This window comes from Barbus barbus (assembly GCF_936440315.1).
Source record: "Barbus barbus genome assembly, chromosome: 27".
In the NCBI taxonomy this organism is placed as follows: Eukaryota; Metazoa; Chordata; class Actinopteri; order Cypriniformes; family Cyprinidae; genus Barbus; species Barbus barbus.
The window spans coordinates 26,159,099-26,180,343 of NC_136755.1; the positions used below are offsets into that span (position 1 = coordinate 26,159,099).

The following is a 21,245-nucleotide window of genomic DNA, read 5'->3' on the forward strand; positions in this document are numbered from 1 at the left end:
TGTTGGTGCATGTTTGGGGTTGCAGGGGGCATATATTTCCCCTTGAAAAACAAGTGGACCATTATTGCACGTTACAGCTGTGTGTGTGTGTGTGTGTGTGTGTGTGTGTGTGTGTGTGTGTGTGTTTCATACAGGACTATAACGATGAGATCAGACAGGCTCAGCTACAGGAGCTGACGTATCTGAACGGCGGCTCTGAGGACGCCAAAGTCCCAGCAGCCAGAGGCAAGAGCAGCACGCGAGGCAGAGGAACGCCAGCGCCGGGACCGCACAGGTACGACAGCGGACCACTGCACTGTAATCACTTCTAGAGCGGAAACTTCCAAACTGAGAAACGGCAGGATAACAAGTAAACAAGACTAATTAACTCCTTAACTTCACCTTTTCTGCTTGCTGATTTTTTTTTTCTGCTGTTTAATGAGAAAAGGATTTGAAACTCCACGGAGAGTTTCATGCAATATAACTGGCAGATTGATTCTCACATGTACTGACGCTAATGTAATTTCCTCGAACCCGTCTCATTTTCATCATAGTTGGAGAGGAAAATTCAATCAAACCATCAAAGTAATCTTCCAATGGAGGATAGAATATAATCAACGGCGTATTGTTATTTAGTAAATGGTAGCCAGAAACTGGTATTGATCTGTCTGCCTGTCAGTTGAAAGATGCATATTAAACGGCAACGTGTTATCAATGTTGAAAACCGTTGTTCTGCTTAATATTATATATAGCCTAGATATAAGAGTTTTGTTCCTATATATATATATATATATATATATATATATATATATATGTATATATGTGTGTGTGTGTGTGTGTATATATATATATATATATATATATATATATATATATATATATATATATATATATATATATATATATATATATATATATAATTTATTCATTTTTGTATTACATATTTTTGTAATTATTACATAATTTTTAGTGTTCTTTTTTCAGGATTGTACATTGAAACAATGTAAAATAATATCAGTTTTGTTCAGTACGTTACATATAAATAAATAAATAAATAAATCTGACCCCAAACTTCTGAACAGTAGTATACACTATAGTAAAATTTTCGACACATTTCTGTTTTACCATACTGTTTTCTATATCTTAGATTAATATTAAAGTCACCAAATCTGTGGATTTATTGCAAATATATAAGGAACAACAAATAGATAAATATATTAAAACTTATATTTTTAGCTCTTACTTTTTTATCTTCTTACTTTGGTGAAGAAACTCAAATTTACACTGGAAAAAAAAAATTGAAAAGAAAATTGTCTTGATTTGTATTTGGCTACAAAAGTAATGTAAAGCATCTAAGTATATTTTGGGAAAAAGTTGTAACTTCACTAATTTAGTCGATTTATGCCCAAACATTTCTCTTGCAGTGTATATGTATTTTTTCACACCTTTTTTTACACTACTGTGTTTTCATTTTTTTAATTAAGAATTCTTGCTCCATTTATAATGTTTAGTTAATTATATTTCTGTTATTCACTTGAGCGCATGTGTCCTGCAGGTGTAGAGGGGGTGTTCCTCCTCCTCAGGCTGCAGTCCCGCGGGGGGTGGCGCCCAGAGGAGCTCCGCCCAGCAGGGATCCGTCCAGCCGAGTAAGGGGCGTTCCCTCACAGAGAGCACGAGGAGCTCCGCCCCCACCTGGATACAGACCTCCCCCTCCGGTGGTGCAGGATGCCTATGATGAATATGTAAGTAACTGTCACTTGCTTTGCTGTAGACGATCCTCTGTTTAGGGACTATATCAAAGAATATTTATAGCATTCAAGGACAGAATTAATGAAGCTCAAATTATAGTATTCAGTCAATGGTGGCAGGATAACTATTTTGATACTATTTATACTGGATTTTTTAAATATGCATTCAAGTATGTTTTTAAAGCTAATATTGCTCACAACAACTTTTGCTATGCTAGCTGGTTTGCAAAAGTTAATTAACCTAATTGTAATGTATGATCACCAGTGCAGTTCTGTGCATTTAGAGATTCAACCATAGTTGAATCTCTAAATGCACAGTGTTATTTTTGTATTATTTATATGCCATTATAGCATTTAATAATATATTTAATTAGTTTGTATTTTTATTAGTGCTGTCAAACAATTAATCTCAATTAATCACATCCAAAATAAAAGTTTTGTTTACATAATATATGCATGTGTACTGTTTATTAATTATGTATATATAAATACACACATGTAGTGCCTAGTAGACCAGGACACACACACAAAATAATTTCAAGACAGCACATTCCTTAGCAGGAGTTAAGACGTCCACTCCCAGTATCTGCATTTGACTAGCTGGCCGATTTCCTGCCCTAAATCTCCTTATCTCAGGAGATCTCTAAAACCCAGGATAAATTTGAGGGAACATCTGAAATGGATTTAGAACAGAACCTTCAATGTTGTTCCTGACCGGTTTACCATAAATAAAAGTCGCATAATCAACAGTACAAAGCATGTGGCATCTGGAAAGGCTCCAGCACAGACCCTCGCTGATATCTCCTCATCGTTTAACGCAGTAATTCATTGATGGTATCAACAAAGATGATGGTTTTACAACAGACGTCCAAGCTAAGAAAATCACCAGATCTCCATCCGGAGTGACATTCCCATGACCTCCCGTTTCTCCCCAGCAGAGAAACGCGCCTTTTCTTCTTATTGGCAGAACAAAGAAGATCGGACCTTTATAAGTGTTCCCAAAAGGACAAATAATAATCGCTGCTGCTATTAAAGAAATATCGTCAAAAGCAATATATACAATATATTTACAATATATATTCAGGTTGTATTTTATGAAATTAAATTAAGCTTGCTGTGTTATTGGAATCTATGTTATTGTTGTAATCTCTTGATGTGTAATTTTTCCCGATCACTATTGTTTAGTTTCACATGCTTGGTGTGATTATTTAGAATTTAGGATTGTTTAACATATGCCTTAACCGCGTAATAGATAAAATTGATATATGTACTTTGGGTATGCAAAATACCTGGTGTTTGATTTTGAATGAAAGCTAGTTACGTCAGCAATAATTTGGTGTGGATGAAAGTTGACTTTCCTCATCGTAATGTATGATTAAAACGTAACTCAGCAAAGGATTTACGCACGGAAAACTGAGCCGTGCGGGGCGGAGCTCTGCCCTACAGAAACACTTGTGATTGGATCAAACAGAAAAAGGGGCAGACTGAAATCAGCCCAATAAAGACAGACACCCAACTTCGGTGTGCTGTTGCTTGCTGCTTGCTCGCGCGCTGTTTGAAACTTCGGCTCCTCATCTGATCACGCTGTTAAGCGCTCTCAGCCATACACCATCTGGCGAGGATCCACACATGCCTTCAAAGTTCTGGCCAAAGAAACTTTAACACCTGAGGCCGAAAGAACTCTAAACAGACTTCCTAAGAGCGTTATCACGTCACAGAGAAACCAACCAATTTTAAGAGGGCATCCCAGTGACATCACGGAATGACAACTTCAGAAGCCAATCCGCTCCCGGGGTTCCCTCAACCAGGAAAGGAACGAAACAACTCAGAGCAAGTAATCAAATAATTCTCCATAATTCTGCTGGAAACTGGTTGCATTCATCTTTAAGAGTAAAGATAGTAAAGTTCCTTGCTTGTGACTCGGAACTTTATACAAAATTGTTAAAGATATACTGAACTTAACGATTCGCTGGACGAGACACAGAACACACACATATATTATGCAAACAAAAACTTTTATTTTGGATGCGATTAATTACGATTAATCATTTGACAGCACAAATTTGTTATATCATTTTGATATGTTGTTTTCAATTTATTTATTTATTTATTTATTTAACATTTGATATTTTGCTTATTTTTTATTTCAGTTCAGTTTTAATAATTTTAGTAATCTAGTAATAATACTTAAAAATTACAAATGCTGCATTGGCAATTAACTGAAATACAATAAGTTTGTTTTTCATCTAATAATTATTTTGATTTTATTTTATTTTATTTCAGCTTTATTTTTAATTAACTTTTTTTTGTCCTTTGTCTTTTTTCATTGTATATTAATTAAGTGTTTTGGCCTTTTTTGATTTGGTTTCTGCTTTATACAGTAGTTAACTACATTTATTCTTTTTAACCCTAAATTTGTGTTTTTTGTTTTGTTTTGGGTTTTTTTGCAAATATCTTGACTTAAAAAATCTCTAAAATTATAAATCTCATTTCTTTGGCATTTAATTATTTTTTTTACAGTTTGGAGCCACCAGGGGTTCAGAAGCAACATAACCTAGACATTTACTCTATTTGAGCTGTTACAGTAATTTTAGTACCTGTCTAGACAGAAAGAGTGATCTATGATATATGTCTAAAATAGCCATTGTTTTATTGTTGACATTTCTCATATCGATAAATTATATAAAACATAGTCAATAGCTCGCCAAAGCTCTCGCAGAAATGAATGTTTTCCTACGCTGATCTCATTTGTCAGTCATAATGGAATAGTACATGGTGCATCCATCTATCGGAGACATCCTAAATCATTTCATCTGCTTGATTTACTTGTTTTTGTTTGCGATTATGTGGAAAAATGGTCTTATTTGCTCGCCTGCTTCTGACACTGTTATAGATTTCCACTGCTTTGAGTTTTAATTTATCAGAGAGAGTTGCAAAACAACCACTTCAAATACATTGAGCTTATTTGAATGTTCTTATTTGAATGCCCCACTCGAAGTTGCGCATCTCAGAGGTCTTCTGGCTTGCTTGTGGCATATTTAACAGATGGCGGGCCCTGAGAGGTGGGTGGAGTTGGCACACTGCCCCGCAGTGCCCATATCTAACCACATCTGACAGGTTTATTTAGGGGGCGCCGTTAGAATGCGCTGGGGTCAGAAGAAACGACTCAGTCGCCAGCTGTTCCTTATCATTTCCATGGCCTGGAAACATGCGTCTGTGCAAGAGTCTGAAACACTGGGAACGATTCGAACATCTGTGGGATGATAAATCTGAAGCTGTCACTGAGAATCAGTGTTTAGATGTTCCTCGTCAGGATCTTACTGGAAACAGAAAGATCTTCTGACTGTCCTGAGTGCCAAAGAGTTCAAGACAATTGATGGGAAATTATTGAGACCTTTGTGGAGGAATAGTGAAAATGGATTTCTACTATTTACTCAACTTTATATCTTCAAAATGAAGGTTCTTATTTTGGCATTGATGGTTCCATGAAGCACCTTTATCCTTTTTGGTGCTTGATAGACGTGTTTACAATGAGCTGTCATTGTGTGTAAAATATGCATGCAAAGTCTTCTGTTGTGTTCCATGGCAAAACTAACAGCATGGGGTTTGGAGTAAATAATGACAGCATTTTCGACAGTTTTTGCGTGAACTATCCCTTTCAGAAGATCTCTGTTGATCTTTTTTTTGAGAAGCCTTCATGTTTTTATGTAAGCTTTGGTTATGTTGATCACATGCTGGTCATGGGGTTGTCACTGGTTTTGGTGGATCGGTCATGACAGCTTCAGATTTTTAGCACCCGTAGTGTTTGGCTGGGTGCAAAATACAGTCTTAAGTCTTCAAGGATTGTCTAGGAAGGTAATGACAGCCCTGAGTTCATCAAGGTTGAACGAATAAGTGCGTCTTGAAGTCTGACATTATGATCATATTTTGATATTGGTTGAGGAGAGACCCCCCCCCCCCCCCCCCCCCCCCCTTATGATTGTAAAGCTCTTTGGGTGTACAGCAATACACAATAAAGCGCTATATAAATGCATCATTCATTCATTCATTCATTTTTGTCTGCTTTCACTATTGAATGCCGCTTTATATTATTCCATATTAATTCTTCAGCAGTTCACCCTTTTATATTACTATTAGGGCCTAGTTGTGCCACTCAATCATTTATGATATCACATATTAATTTTATATAACTAATCACTATATAAAAGATATATTTAAAAGCAATTACCAATCACTTTGTAAAGAATGTAAAAATACACTATAGCACTCAAGAGGTAAGATTTTTTTTAAATAATTTAATAGATTCATTCAGCAAGGATGCAATAAATTGATCAAAAATGACATTGAAGGAATTTATAATGTTACTAAATGCTACTATTTAAAATAAATGCTATCAACAAAAATATGAAGCAGCACAACTGTTTTCAACATTGATAATAATAAGAAATGTTTCTTGAGCAGTATATTACAATCATTTCTAAAGGATCATGTGACACTGAAGACTGGAGTAATTATGAAAATTAAGCTTTGCATCATTTAAATAATTATATTTTACTAATTTTATTTGAAATTGTAATAACATTTCACAATATTACAGTTTTTCACATTTTTGAAACATTCGAGTCCCAAAATACTTTTTCTATTTTTTTTTTTTTTTCTATTTCTCCCAATTTGCTATTTTTCTACTTTTTACCTCACCGTTTGTTTCATCTCCACCTCATGTGGCGTCTGTTTTCATCAGCCAATCACATCCACTCTCACCATTCAGATTTACAGAGATCAACCAGTCCCATCCACTCTCAGTGTCTGACTTTACAGGAATCAACTAATCACATTTGCTTTCCCAATTACTTTGGCAAGAAAAGACATCAAACCACTACATGATTAATATATCTGACCCAAACGTGACCTCATATCTGTCTCTGAGAATCAACCGAGGTCAGCGTGAACATGTGTCTTATATGATTTGAAAACATCTTGATCAGATTACCGCATATCAATAAGCCAAAATGCATTTTAAAGGCACCAAATCTGATTTAAGGCATGCTTGGGGGCCGTAGAGGGCGGATCCGCCCGCTCTTGTGTAAGTCATTAATGTGAAGTAATTACATTGGTCGTTTGTCTCTCTTGAGGGCCGCTCTGATACCTTACTCACTCTCTGCGGAGGGTTGCAAGAATAGCATTACAGCATGTATTATCCCAGTCTGTATCTCAGAACCTCTGCTTCCACAATCAAACCAGCTTGTCACTTCGGTTTAGCCTCATAATTACCGAGCTGGTTACAGATACTGTCTCTCCTTTGGTCGAGTGCTGAAACGATTTTCTTTGTTTCTCAAACCAACACAAATCATGGGTTTGTGTTCTCAATAGAGACATATGGGTTCGCCTTTGTGCTCCTCTGTTGAGACATTTCATTCTGTCCGCGCCGCTTTTAATCACACTGAAGTACTTTAGTGACATGCAGACCCATGTGAGAGTTGTTATGAGTAAGTGCCAACACTTCAAAGCATATTCCTGAGCCTCGGGTCTTCAACTTTAAATGTCTGTTTTTAGGGGGCTTTTGACACTTTTTATTGAAAGTATAGTGCACTGAATAAAATTTAGATGTAGAAACAGTAACACTTTTGATTAAACATGTAATTCTGAAGCAGAAAGACTGAAAGAGTAAAGAATATACCATATATATAATGTATAATATATAGTAAGAATATATATGCACATCGCACATAATAATAATAATAATAATACTTTGTCATATGCTTTTTATTAAGCAGAATTGATAATGATTGAAGAAAATTTGGTTAAATGTTTGTGGATTGATCATAATTATTTGATCATAAATAAAATATAAAAATACATATGAACATTGCATAGCTGTATGAATAATATTTTGTCATGCATATGCTTTTAATCTGAATTATTAGGGATCAGTAATTTTTTATTATAAATAATCAATCAGAATTATTTATAGATTATAAAAAAATATATAGATTATATAACATATACAAATATATAATAATTTATATGCACACCACATGGCCGTATCAACAATATTGTCATGAATATGCTTTTCTATAAGCAAAATTATTAGGGAAAATATATAATGTATAATATATAAGAATAGTTATGCACACCACATGGCTGTATCCAAATATTTTGTCATATATATGCTTGTTAATAATCAGAATTATTGTTTTTTTAGAATATATATTAATATATAAGAATAAATATTTTAACAATGCATGGCTCTATCAATAATATTATCATGCATATGCTTTTCATTAGAATAATTTGTAAAAAAAAATTTGCAAATGAATACCAAAAACATTTGCTTTGATATTATACAAGTGCCGTGTTGCATTTGTCGATACTTATGAAATGGGCAAACAGCTTGCATTTATTTGTGCATTTGCATCGACGTATTGCAAAATTTGATATGACTGGAATATGTGCACTAACCTCCAGTCCCTGCATAGTACTATATCTAATGAGAGAAACATTTCTTATCATATAACAAGCGAGAGACAGAGCATGAAATTCCATTAAACGGATAATGTGGTGCACACTTCCGCCTCCTAGTTTCAGTCTGACTACCCCAATACCCATAAATCAGTTCTGTTTATGAAAATTTGTCCAGAGCCCCATGATAGCTCAGTGTTTATGACTTCCATCCTCTCTCAGTTTGATCTCCATGGCAGAAGCCACACAATAATTGCAGTTGACATGAGTGTGAAGTTGTTTGGTTCTGTGTGAACAGCGCAAGTTTATTAGTCCTGCAGTGCAGATGTTCCTGAAGTCTTGGGCATCTGTCTACTTCACGAGCCGCTTTAAACCACATGTGTAGTTTGGGTTTTATCTATAGTCTTAAAAGTAAAACGGTATGACTGAAGTGCACTCATTAATCTTTGAGTTCATTAGTGCTGTTGTTACTACAAAAAAATGTCATAATCTGCCAAATGACTAAATGTAAATAATCTAATGTAGGTTTTTATATATATATATATATATATATATATATTCATTTATTATATATATATATATATATATATATATATATATATATATATATATATATATTATACAATATCATCTACATATATTTTATAATATTAAGGAGTCATAATATTTGTAATATTATTTAGGGGTCAATGTAATTTGTTTTTTGCTTTTGAAATTATAAAATTAAGTTATGATTATAAAATGAGAAAAAAAACGAACAAAAAGACAAGATTGTGATATTGCTTACATGGCAAATTTATATATTTATCAATAGAAAAATAGAACAATAATCATATTTTATGTTATATTTTATTATATTTTAAGAAATATCTAATATATATTTATGCTTATGGTTTTCTTTAATTTAATACATATCTGTTAATGGATATCAATATTTAATTTTGAAAGGCCAGGTGGTTTTAGGATAAATAATGTGTCATGATTTTGAGATAATGTGTCAGAATAAAGAGACAATTAATTTAAAGTGTACCTTTTTGTATATAACATTCTAGCATTTGTTTTATTTGATTTTTTTATTAATTTTAGTTCCTTTGCTTTGTTGCTCATGTGAGTGTTGTACATTTGAAATCCAGCTCCATTCCCGATTCATTCTATTCTCTTCTCCCAAAGAGTTCCTGTCTTCTCTCTGTCAATACTATGGATAAAAAGGGCAAGAAGGCAAAAAGAATATCCCTTCACAGTGTTGTTGTGCTGTAAATTGCATGTTCGTATTTGTTCGGTGTTCAGTGTTCTGACAGAGTCAAGCCGCTCGCAGCATCTTGGCAGTCCTGAAGCTCTTATTCTGAGCTGTAAAACTAAGAAATGTTCCAGAAAACCCAGCGACTGGAGCAGATATGAGCAAGTGGGATAGAGTTAGTCAGACAAGCCATGCGTATGTGTGTGTGTTTCAAATGTTCTTCAGGTAATGTAGTGTGTTTGTGTTGCAAAAAACACTCAAATAACCAGTTGTTATTAGCCTCATTTAAAACAGTTGATGTCTGTAGCACTAGCACAACCCCATTTAGATGACTTGTTAAAGTGTGTGTGTGTGTGTGAGGACTCGTGGCGTCTAAGGGCAGGTCTTATCTTCTAACAATCTGTCTCTCAGTCGATTGTGTCTTTTCTACTAGAACACTCACCTGGGGAGCTTCTGTCTCTCATTCAGACTCTAGTATCATCAGTGTGTGTCTTTTAAGCGTGTCAATGTTCTCATTATGTCTGATGTAACGTGTGTGTTTTGGAGACCCTCAAACACTGATGCGAAGCTCTGACGATAATGAGAGATCAAATATTTCCCTCACCCAAGACGTTGAGTTATCAGAGCAACTCCTGACTTTTTTCTATTCAGGAACACATGGGTTTATCAACATGTTTCTGCAGGACGTTGTGTGACAGTAGAAGCATGTCTCCTTTTGTTGAATGGATGAATGGTTGCTAGGGTGTTCTGGGTGGTTTCTAGGTGGTTGCTAGGCTGTTCTGAGTATTTGCTTACTGGACCAAGTCAAAAGAATTCACCCTGATGTATCTACTATTGTATTAATTTTTACTTTTATTACTGTATTTATTGTATTTGTTAACATGTATTCATGTCTATCTATCTGTCTGTCTATCTATCTATCTATCTATCTATCTATCTATCTATCTATCTATCTATCTATCTATCTATCTATCTATCTATCTATCTATCTATCTATCTATCTATCTATCTATCTATCTATCTATCTATCTATCTATCTATCTATCTATCTATCCTGTTGCCAGTAAGTTACTGTAATTAGTTTACTGTAAAAAAGTACAGTTTACAGCTGTAAATCTTAATGTAAGAAAAACCCAGTTCATCAGTATACTACTGTAATTCATTCATTTTAATATAGATTTCATTAGATTTTATTATTTTATATATAATTATTTTTATTTTTACTCTACATAGGTACTACTGGCATTCTATTAAAACAGACACAATAATTACAAAATATCAAATTCTTGATTTAAAACATTGAATGTATGACACTTAAAATTACAGAATTACAGTAAAAAATACAGTAAGTCCCTGTAAGTGGGGTCTGACATCACAGAAAGTTTCCATGATGCAAAGGATATTACAGTTATTTACTGTAAAGGGAATTTGCAGTATTATACTGGGTGATATACAGTAAATAACTGTAGAAATTACAGAAATATCTGTCTGTCTGTCTGTCTGTCTATACACACACACACACACACACACACGTATATACATATACATCCATATAGATATAAATGTACATACATACAGAAACAGGTAATATGTATATGGTCTGTATCGGTTAAATATATTGTTTTTGTTATTATTATTTATAATCTGTCTGTCTGTCTGTCTGTGTTATTAACTAACAATATATAGTGAGATGTCTTTTTTTGCAAAACATGAAAATATATATCATTGTTTTGTTTTATTTTTGTTATTACTATATTTGTTATTTGTTTTGCATTTATTGCTGAAAAATTACAATATATATTTTTAAAATACATATATTGTGAAATGCATAATTTAGTCTGTAGTTATTGTAAATAACTTTTGTATGAAGAAAATAGTCTGTACCCTCATTGAGCTACTGCAAGTAAAGGCATGTCTCTCTCTCTCTCTCTCTCTCTGTGTGTGCGTGTGTGTGCAAGAGAGAGGCTAAACATAATTGAGTTTGTCTGGGTCTCTCTGTGTCTGTAATGTGGCCCTGTGTTTCTGGCACTGGGCTGGAGGAGGCAAATGTAATGTGATTACATGGCTTTACTGGGCTCTAATAGAGTTTTCTCCAACACACTGCTTACCTGAGCTCCGGCCAGCAGCACTCTGATAGACTCACCGCAGAGACCCCAGCTGGCAGCACCAATAAAGAGCCGCAATATCAATCGCATACTCAGAATTAGAGCGCAGGTGAGATTGAAAACAGGTCGCCCACTGCTGTTACAGAAACCTTTGAAGCCTCTTATGCTGATGTAACAATGGGGAAAAATGATCTGAAGCAACTCAGGAGCTGCACTTAAAAAAAAAAGAAGTTGTGGGGAAACTTTGTTTGGGTGGACAGATGTGGTGGTTGTGATGTCACAGAGCAACTCATGAATATTAATGAAGCAGTTCTTGAATAATTGAACATGTTTTGATAAATTAATAGTCGAAAGTTAAATGTAAATAATAATATTCTGAATAGAAATAGCCAAAAAATAATTTAAACAATCAAGCTACTGTTTTAAAACATAGAAATAAGTGATTTTATCGCTGCTCATTATTGGATAATATACACTACCAGTCAAAAGTTTGGGGTCAGAACGATTTTTTGAAAAGTCTCTTCTGCTCAACAAAAATACAGTGAAAGCAGTAATATTGTGAAATATATTTAGATATTATTATAATATATTTTTAAATGGAATTTATTTTTGTAATGGCAAAGCTGATTTTTTCTATTACATTTAAAATTTAAAATTTAATGAAAAAGTTTATATAAATATACTATACAAAATATTTAATAATTAAGATATTTAAAATTATTATTATTATTTAATATTCATAGTATGTTGAATGTAGATATTAATCATTGTTTTTAGAGAATGTATCTTGAATATTCCTAAAAATTAAAGACAAATATTTAACATTTAAAATTGAAAAATATAATTTATTTATCTAATGGCAAAGCTGTTTTTTTTTTTGTTTGTTTTTTGACATCTTTCAAAAAATCTTTCTAATATGCTGATCCGATGATCAAGTAACTTTCTTATTATCAATATTAAATAAAGTTTTGCTAATACTTTTGTGGAAACTGTGATAAAAAAAATTCCGGAATCTCTGATGAATAGAAATTTCAATTAAACTGTAATTTACATTATACATATACTGTCACTTTTGATCTTTTTAATGCATCCGTTCTGAATAAAAGTAGTCATTTATTTACAACTTTTGATCAGTTGTTTAGGTCAGTGGATTAACACACAAATTAGCAATCAAATATAATTAATAATTCATTTGTTTTCACTTTTATTATGAGGGTTTCCAGGTTAATCCACGTTTTTTTTTTCTTAGTAATTTCCCTAGAATTAATGAGCTTACTGTGTGAACTGATAGTGAACTTAATAGCTTTCATGTTCCTTTTATGCTTGTTTAAAGGGTATCAAAAGAGAACTCCTCTGTTCTTCACTGTGCATGACATTACAGAGAGTTTCCTCCTTGTCTAATGAACCCCAACAGCAGAGATCTGTTTTCTCTTTCATACAAAGCCCAGACGTTGTAAATACAACCAAATTTGAAAAGATTTGACGTGCCGTGCGAACGGAGATTTCATTTTCTCCCCACTTGGCGTGTGATGTGTACACGTCTAATTTCAACGTCTTGTGCAAAAGCTGACAGACTTGATCAGACCTGAGCTGATCAAAATGGCACAGTGGCTGTCAGCGGCTTTCAACTACTTTACAGCAGCAGCCTGGAAACGAGTTTTCCTTCTTCAAGAAAGTCTAATTTTCTCTCTCACACACGACCTGGTTTTGTTTTCAATGTCAACCTGACCAATTTATTTGATCAGTGCATAAAGCCGTTCATAACTAATCTGCCAAGGTAACAGAGTTGGGCTCTTCAGAATACGAGAGGTTTTTACCTTATGATATATTCATAGTGCTGCAGATAGAGATCACTGTCAGCCGAGACGGCACAATGGAAATATCTCCGGTTATAAATAGCCGAGTGAGTCTGGTCCTGTTTCAGCTTGGAAGGAAGATTAGTTGCTCACCGTTGAGCGTTTTTATTTAAAGGTTCAAATGCCGCAAGCCTTCATTTTGCTTTGATTTCAACTTATTTCCTTTTGGATATGGAAGGTAATTCAACTGTTTGGCTTCTCATCAAATATTTGAGCTGTAACCAGCACAGCACAGCTGTTGAGACTCCAGATCTGAGGTGACCTATACTGGAAAGGCACTGAAATCCCTTTTGGAGCATTGTGGAGCTTCAGGTTTTCTAGGGGATCAGTTCTTGTATCTTTTCTTCAAATTCATTTCAGTTTCCTTTTTGGCCTAATTTGATTTTGTGGGCTGAGGCCATTTTTTATTGATAGACAATAAATTATTGGTGGAAGGAGAAGGGTGGTGAGATCAGAACATTACACAGAATTAATTTGAACCTGCACCGTCACATCCACAACCTAGAACACCATAGAAAGTGCCTAAAAATTACTCAGAACTCTTTAGCAACTGCCTAGCAACCACACAGTCTTTCAGCAGCAAGCACCACTCACATTTTCTTATGAAAATTTACACAAACAAACACACACACATACATATATATTAGCATTGATACTATTTTTCATTACTTAGAATTAAGATATTATGAATTGTTTTCAGACAATGTACCTTAAATATTTGTTTCTTAATTAAAATTTTATACATTTTCTAGTCAAATAATCAGTAGTCATTAATTTAAGCCATTAGTTGACTACTCGCAAGTTTATGTTTAGGGCTGCCACTAACGGCTATTTTTATTTCGATTAATCTATCGATTAATTTTTCGATTAATCTAAACGATTAATTTCCCGCAAAAAAAAAAAATCAACAATTTTACTTAATTTTTTTATTAAACCAAATGAAATCCAAATGTCTATGAAATCCTTTTTTAAAGCAAAAGTGAAGTGCAACAGAGTGCAAGAAGCAAGTGTCCATCTCATAATCACTGAAATCAAAGTTCAGTATTATAGTGTGAGAACGACAACATCTCCACCTGTTCTAGTCTAATAATAATAAAATTATAATCAAAAAACACTTTTAAAGGAGTATTTACCTGAAATATTATTTACCAGAATTTATTTAGGTGAAAAATGTAAATGTGCAGTATTTCTGAAAAAATACTTTTTTTAAAATCAATTAATTGGAGATGCTTTTTATTATAAAAATTTAATGGAACAATTCAAATGGAATTCAGAAAATAATGGAAAACAGAATTTGGTACAGATAAAACTGTAAAACTCAATTAATTAGAGAAGCTTTTTGATTAATAAAATTAAAAAAATTGAATTTGGAAATAAAACGGATTTCATAGGGCCATAAAATTATTATTTATTTTTTTGTGGTAATAAAAATGCATTTACGTGAACAATAGTTTTAAAAATGACTTAAAATACATATATAATAGCAATGATGCAATAATAATTAGTTCAAATATAGTATCAAAAGCAATAAATCATATGGTTTTATTGAACAAACTGTTAAAATACATAATGTATTCTAAACAATAGAGCTAATGTAAATTACGCATTACAACAAAGGCCTGCAGGGGCGCCAACAGCCGGATGATTATTTTTACACATTACTGTTTAATATTGACCAAGCACCATTTAATTCAAACGTACACTTAATTTTTAATATTTGGCCATTTCTTTAGGACAGAAATGCTACAGCCGCTGTAATTACACAAATATGTGGACATCAAACCATGTAAACTCAGTGAGGGTTTGAGCTTTTATTTTGAAATCGTGATATATTCTCCTGTGTTTGTGTAGATTTATAAATGATTTACCTTACACATCTGATGAAGTGGCGTGCGTTCCATTCCCAGATGAACGTTATAATAAACACAAACTCACAACAACATGCAGAGATGGAGTATGAGTTGCTCCACAATGATAAGTTTCTGTGGAGCTACTGTGACCGGAGCCACTGTGAGACGCACGATCTTAACTACACGCATATACTGTGTTAGAACTGCATCGCATATCATTTTTTAATTAAATCATAGCTTTTGTGAATTCGCAATTATGCTTAATTATTTTTAATATATCATGCAGCCTTGGAAAATAGTCTAAAAATGTGTTTTATGGATTCTCGTTCATGAAATGCGTCACTTCCAGTATTTTGCCGGTTAGTCGACGCAAGCAGAATGAAGTCGGCGATTTTTAAAAATCGACTAGTCGACTAAAATCGACAAATCGCAACAGCCCTATTTATATTTATTCAAATTTTTTTATTGTATTTTATTATATTTGATTGTTTAGATTTAGATTGTTTAGAGAGTGGAGTTAGGCGGTCTCCCCTTAAAAACTTACTAACGAAGTACAGACTGAGTGACCACCAGCTGGCCATAGCATGAGGACGACATAAAAAGATGTGGTTACCTAAAGAAGATCAAATCTGTAGCGAATGTAGATCTGGATCAGTTGAGACGGAGGAATACTTCCTCCTCCACTGTGACAAATACACGTCCTTAAGAGACGCACTGTACAGTCAAATACAGCAGATTATCCCTGAGTTCCAGACACTCCATGAAAATTTAAAATTAAGAATATTACTTGGTGAAGGACCTACTTCTGCTTTGGTAGCACAACATATTTATAAGTGCCACAAACTAAGAAGTAAAGAGTGAACACATCTGCATTAGTAGTACTATTAATGTTTATATATATATATATATATATATATATATATATATATATATGGATGTATTTTACATGTATTTTGTTTTGTTTATTTATGGATGTATATTATATGTATTTTTGTTTTGTTTTTATTCTGCTATGTGCAATGCTTTGGCAATATGTATCTAAGTATGTCATGCAATAATAAATCAATTTGAATTGGTTTGCTTAAAAGTAAAGATTTCACATATGTTTAATATGTTTTATGTTTACTGTGCTTTTTCTATTTGTATTTTTGTAAACTTGAGGTTTTTCTTAGTTTTGTTGGACAATTTGTTGAACAGTCGTACAATACATTTCACTACATGTCGTACTACGTATGTATATGTATGTGACAAATAAAATTTGAATTTGAATTTGAAGGTTTTTATAGATTAATTTCTCATGTCTGTGAGTCAAGTATTCCCTGAGCTTCGGTTCAGTTTTGTAACAGGTTTCAGCAACAAGTTCTCAGTGACTGAGATGGCAGAAAGCGCACCCTGTTTGTTTTTTTTTGGTTTTTTTACAAAAGCACAACATTTAGTTTATATTGTGAGCATACACAAATAAAAGTAGACCCTTTAAGTCTCAAATAATGTCTTACTCTTATCTGCATGAGCAAAAGTGATGTTGTATTTTAAGTTGTTTCTATTGTTATCAGGTAAAAAAAATGCCAGTGATCATGCTAGCGCCTCCATGTCAATTTATTTAAAAAAAAAATTTTTTTCTTTATGAAATGTTTTTCTTCTAAACATTTTACTGCAATCAAAATCTAGTAACTTTACAGAAATATGGATATAATTATTTTCTGAAGTACTTTGGAGTAGGATTTATCAAATTGCGATTTCATGAATTTTCTTAATCTTATGGAAAAATTTATCTTTTTACAAGGTGAAAATTTTGTGTGATTTTGTACAATGTGAAAATTAAAAAAAAAAAAAAAAAAATTACATGAACGTCCAGCCCTAAACATAACCATCACTGAAGTGTAAGTGCATTATAAATTCATGTGAATTAGCTCCCGAATTCCCTAAACCAAAATATTTTGGTTTTCATTTTACGACACAAAACAAAAGAATTAGAGAGAGTGCAATGTTGCATGGTGTTGCATGGTGATGTTGCATAGTGCTCGCAACGACAAGGTAATGGGTTTAATTCCCAGGAACTGCATACACATACACAACTTTTAATGTACATTTAGCTAAGCAGTACAAAAGTTGTATGAAATGCATACATTAGATTAGAAAGTGTATGCCTAAATACATTCTTCAAATTTATTAATTTCTTCTTTTTTTTCTTTTTTTTTTAACCAACATTAACGGCATCAGCAACAAAACTTCTCTCTTTGTCCATTTCTAATTTTTTTTTTCAAGTAAACTTCATTATAGAACTCAGTTGAAATGTCACTTTGCTTGTGGATTAAAGATGAAACCGTGAATAGAGTGCTTTGACAGCGGCGTGCCTCTGATCGGACAGTAATGCCCCTCTAAGACTGCGGGGTATGTGATGAGAGGGTTTTCTGTCTTTGTTTTCATAGTTGAGGAGGATTTAACGAATGTGAATTGAGGGCAGTTGGATTTGGAACTGAGCTGGATATGTTGGAGCAGTCACGAGGGGTCGGAGCCTTTTAGTGGTGGACGTTTATCCTAAATTAGTAGGAGAACAACAAAGGAGAACTTGGCTTTGATGTTTGACTTCTGTGAGAATATTTGAGATCATTTGACAGCGTAGGTGTGCTGAGTTTTGCTTGAAGTCAACATTTGGACTGTGTAATGTGACATTTTGGAAATATAATATTTAATTATATTTTAATGAAAAATTACTAAACAAGTATTTTTCTTTGGAATAAATACAAATTCAAAATAGCACCAGTAACATGTATGTTATGGAAGCAGACTTCACACAATGGGTTAATTCAATGCAGATGGATTTATTTGACAGCAGAGTAAAAGCAGATGGAGGACACAACACTGGAGAGGACACAGGAGGTAGGTTAACAGGCAGGTAAGTAACAGGTAAGTCGCTGAGATAGCTTTAGGAGTCCACTTCGTTAGAAAGAGACCGGACGTTTGAGTGCAGTGAGGTGTGTGGCTTTATGGTGCTTGGTGATGAGGCTCAGATGGTGTGCAGGTGTGCTCCATTAGTATTCAGGTGATGGTGTGCGTTGTGATTGGCTGGCGTGGGAGCCTGGCTGATCCTTGACATTACCCCCCTCTCCACGGCCCGCTCCAGACGGCCGAGGACCCCGACGCCGTGGCAGTCTACCTCTTCCCCTGGGAGCTGGTCGATCTGGGTAGGTGGAATGGAATTTGTCGAGTAATGTTAGGTCTAAGACGTCATTTCTGGGGACCCATGACCTCTCCTCTGGGCCATAGCCCTCCCAGTCTACAAGGTATTCCAGCTGACCACCACGGCGCCGGGAATCCAGGATCTTCTTCACCTCGTAGATAGTGCCATCCTCCAGTATCAGCGGGAGAGGGGGTTCTTCACTCAGACCAGGCTCTGTGGAGGGAGAGACAGGAGAGTGGTAAGGTTTCAAAAGTGACACATGGAAAGAGGAATTAATTCTGAGGGAGTTGAAGTTGGAAGGTGAATGCATTGATCTGTCTCAGGATGGTGAAGAGGCCAACATGTCTGGGACTAAGTTTTTTGCAGGTCAGGCGAATCCGGATGTCCCTCGTGACAGCCAGACCTTCTGTCCTGGTTGGTACTGGGTAGCTTCGGACCTTTGAAGGTCTGCTGTCATCTTGCGCCTGCACACTGCACGTTGGAGCTGATGGTGAGCATCGTCCCAGACCCTCTCGCTCTCTCGGAACCAGTAGTCAACCGCTGGTACTTCCGACGGTTCCCCAGACCAGGGGAACAGGGGTGGCTGGTAGCCGAGTATGCACTGGAAGGGAGTGAGTCCAGTGGAAGGTTGACGCAGGGAATTCTGAGCGTACTCGGCCCAGCCAATAAACTGGTTCCAAGAGTCCTGGTGGCTGTGGCAGAAGGTTCGTAGGAAGCGACCGATTTCCTGGATTTTCCTCTCCGTCTGCCAGTTTTTCTGGGTAAGGTATCCAGAAGATAGACTTACGGTCACACCCAGGAGCTTAAAGAAGCCTCTCCATACTCTGGAGACGAATTGTGGCCCCCGATCCGACACTATGTCCTCCGGAATACCGTAATATCTGAAGACAAAGTTAAATAATAACTCGGCCGTCTCCATGGCCGTAGGCAGGCCTCTGAGGGGAAGAAGTCAACATGATTTAGAGAATCGGTCCACAATTACTAATATGCAGGTGTTACCATCTGAGGCCGGTAGATCAGTGATGAAATCAACTCTCAGGTGTGACCATGAGCGGTTGGGAACGGGCAGCAGAAGGAGTTTGCCTGCTGGTAAGTGCCGTGGGCTCTTGGAAATGGCGCAGTCCACACAGCCCTGGACGAACCTTCTCACATCCCTGGCCCTGGCCACCAGTAGCGGTCTTTCAGCAGCGAGAGGGTGCTGTTGGCCCCGGGGTGGCCAGTGCCCAGTGATGTGTGAACAGAGTGAATGAGGGTAGTGCACTGTGTTCGGGAGATATACTGTACACCTGGTGGACTGGCCGTGGAAGCATTGGAGGGAGGTGACTGGGTCGGGGTTCCACTGGATAGGACTGATGATGATCTTTTCTGGAATTATGGGTTCTGGCTCTTTCTTGTTTTCTTCTGGAGCATGGAGAGGAGACAAGGCATCTGCCTTAATATTCTTGGGCCCTGTGCGGTAGGAGATTGTGAAATTGAACCTGGTAAAGAAGAGAGCCCAGCGGGCCTGGCGTGGGTTGAGTCTTTTGGCATCATGTAAGTACTGCAGGTTCTTGTGATCAGTGAGAACTGAGAAGGGATGTTGTGCAACCTCCAACCAATGCCTCCACTCCTCTAACTTGATGGCCAGAAGTTCCCTTTTGCCGATGTCGTAATTCCTTTCCGCCGGGCTGAGTTTCCTGGAAAAGAAGGCACATGGATGGAGTTTGGCTGGAGTCCCCTGCTGCTGAGATAACATGGCCCCAACCCCCGTGGTAGAGACGTCCACCTCTACGATGAATGACTTCTTGGGGTCTGGGTGAACGAGGATTGGAGCGTGGGTAAAGGCTTCTTTCAGTCTCTCAAAGGCTTCTGTGGCAGCAGGTGTCCAGGACAGAGACTAGGGCTTGTTGCGTAAGAGGCTGGTGAGGGGACCGGTTATGACACTGTAATTCTGAATGAACCTTCTGTAGAAGTTGGAGAATCCCTAATTTTGAAAGAATAATTTTGGAAGGAACGGGCCAGGTCTTGATGGCTTCCACCTTCCCCTCGTCCATCCAGATGCCACCACTATCGATGTTGTATCCCAGGAAGTGCACTGAGGGTTGATGGAATGAACACTTCTCGGCTTTGCGGAACAGATGGAACTCTCTCAGGCATTGTAGGACCTCTGCAACGTGGTGGCGATGTTCGGCCAAGCTCTGAAAGTAGATGAGGATGTCATCGATGTAGACCAGGACGAACCCGGTGTAGATACTCTTGGAGCACCTCATGCATGAAATCCTGGAATACGGAGGGGGCGTTGACAAGGCCATACGGCATAACAAGATATTCATAGTGGCTAGTAGGTGTCGCAAAGGCTGTCTTCCACTCGTCCCCCTCGCGTATCCGGATGAGGTTATACGCGCTGCGGAGGTCTAACATGGTGTGCGTTGTGATTGGCTGGCGTTGGAGCCTGGCCGATCTGTGACAATGTACAGTGTTGCAATAAAATATTCATAGTGTTATGAAAAAAAATTATTCTGTTCTTTTGAACTTTGTATTCCTCAAAGAATTCTGGAAAAATATAGCATGGTTTTCACAAAAAATATTAAGCAGCACAACTGTTTTCAACATTGATAATAATAAGAAATGTTTCTTGAGCAGCAAATCAGAATATTACAATGATTTCTTGAGGATCATGTGACACTGAAGACTGGAGAAATGATGCAGAAAATTCAGCTTGGCATCACAGAAATAAATTACATTTCAAAATATACTAAAATAGAAAACCATTATTTTAAATTGTAATAATATTTCACAATATTACTGTTTTTACTTTACTTTTAATCAAATAAATGCAGCCTTGAAAGAG

The 21,245-nt window shown here is 35.8% G+C and overlaps 1 protein-coding gene across 2 annotated transcripts in view; it reads left to right on the forward strand.

Moving 5' to 3' along the window:
• The window catches only part of LOC306847349 (KH domain-containing, RNA-binding, signal transduction-associated protein 3-like), a 185,822-nt gene that overhangs the window by 128,111 nt on the left and 36,466 nt on the right, over positions 1–21,245 (forward strand). For both annotated transcript variants that reach the window (XR_013782149.1, XM_079381256.1), the window contains exons 5-6: positions 135–274; positions 1,535–1,721. Coding sequence is in view for 1 of the 2 variants with exons in the window: in XM_079381256.1 (XP_079237382.1) it covers positions 135–274; positions 1,535–1,721 (327 nt within the window). In the remaining variant the exon portion in view is untranslated. The remainder of the gene's footprint in view (positions 1–134; positions 275–1,534; positions 1,722–21,245) is intronic.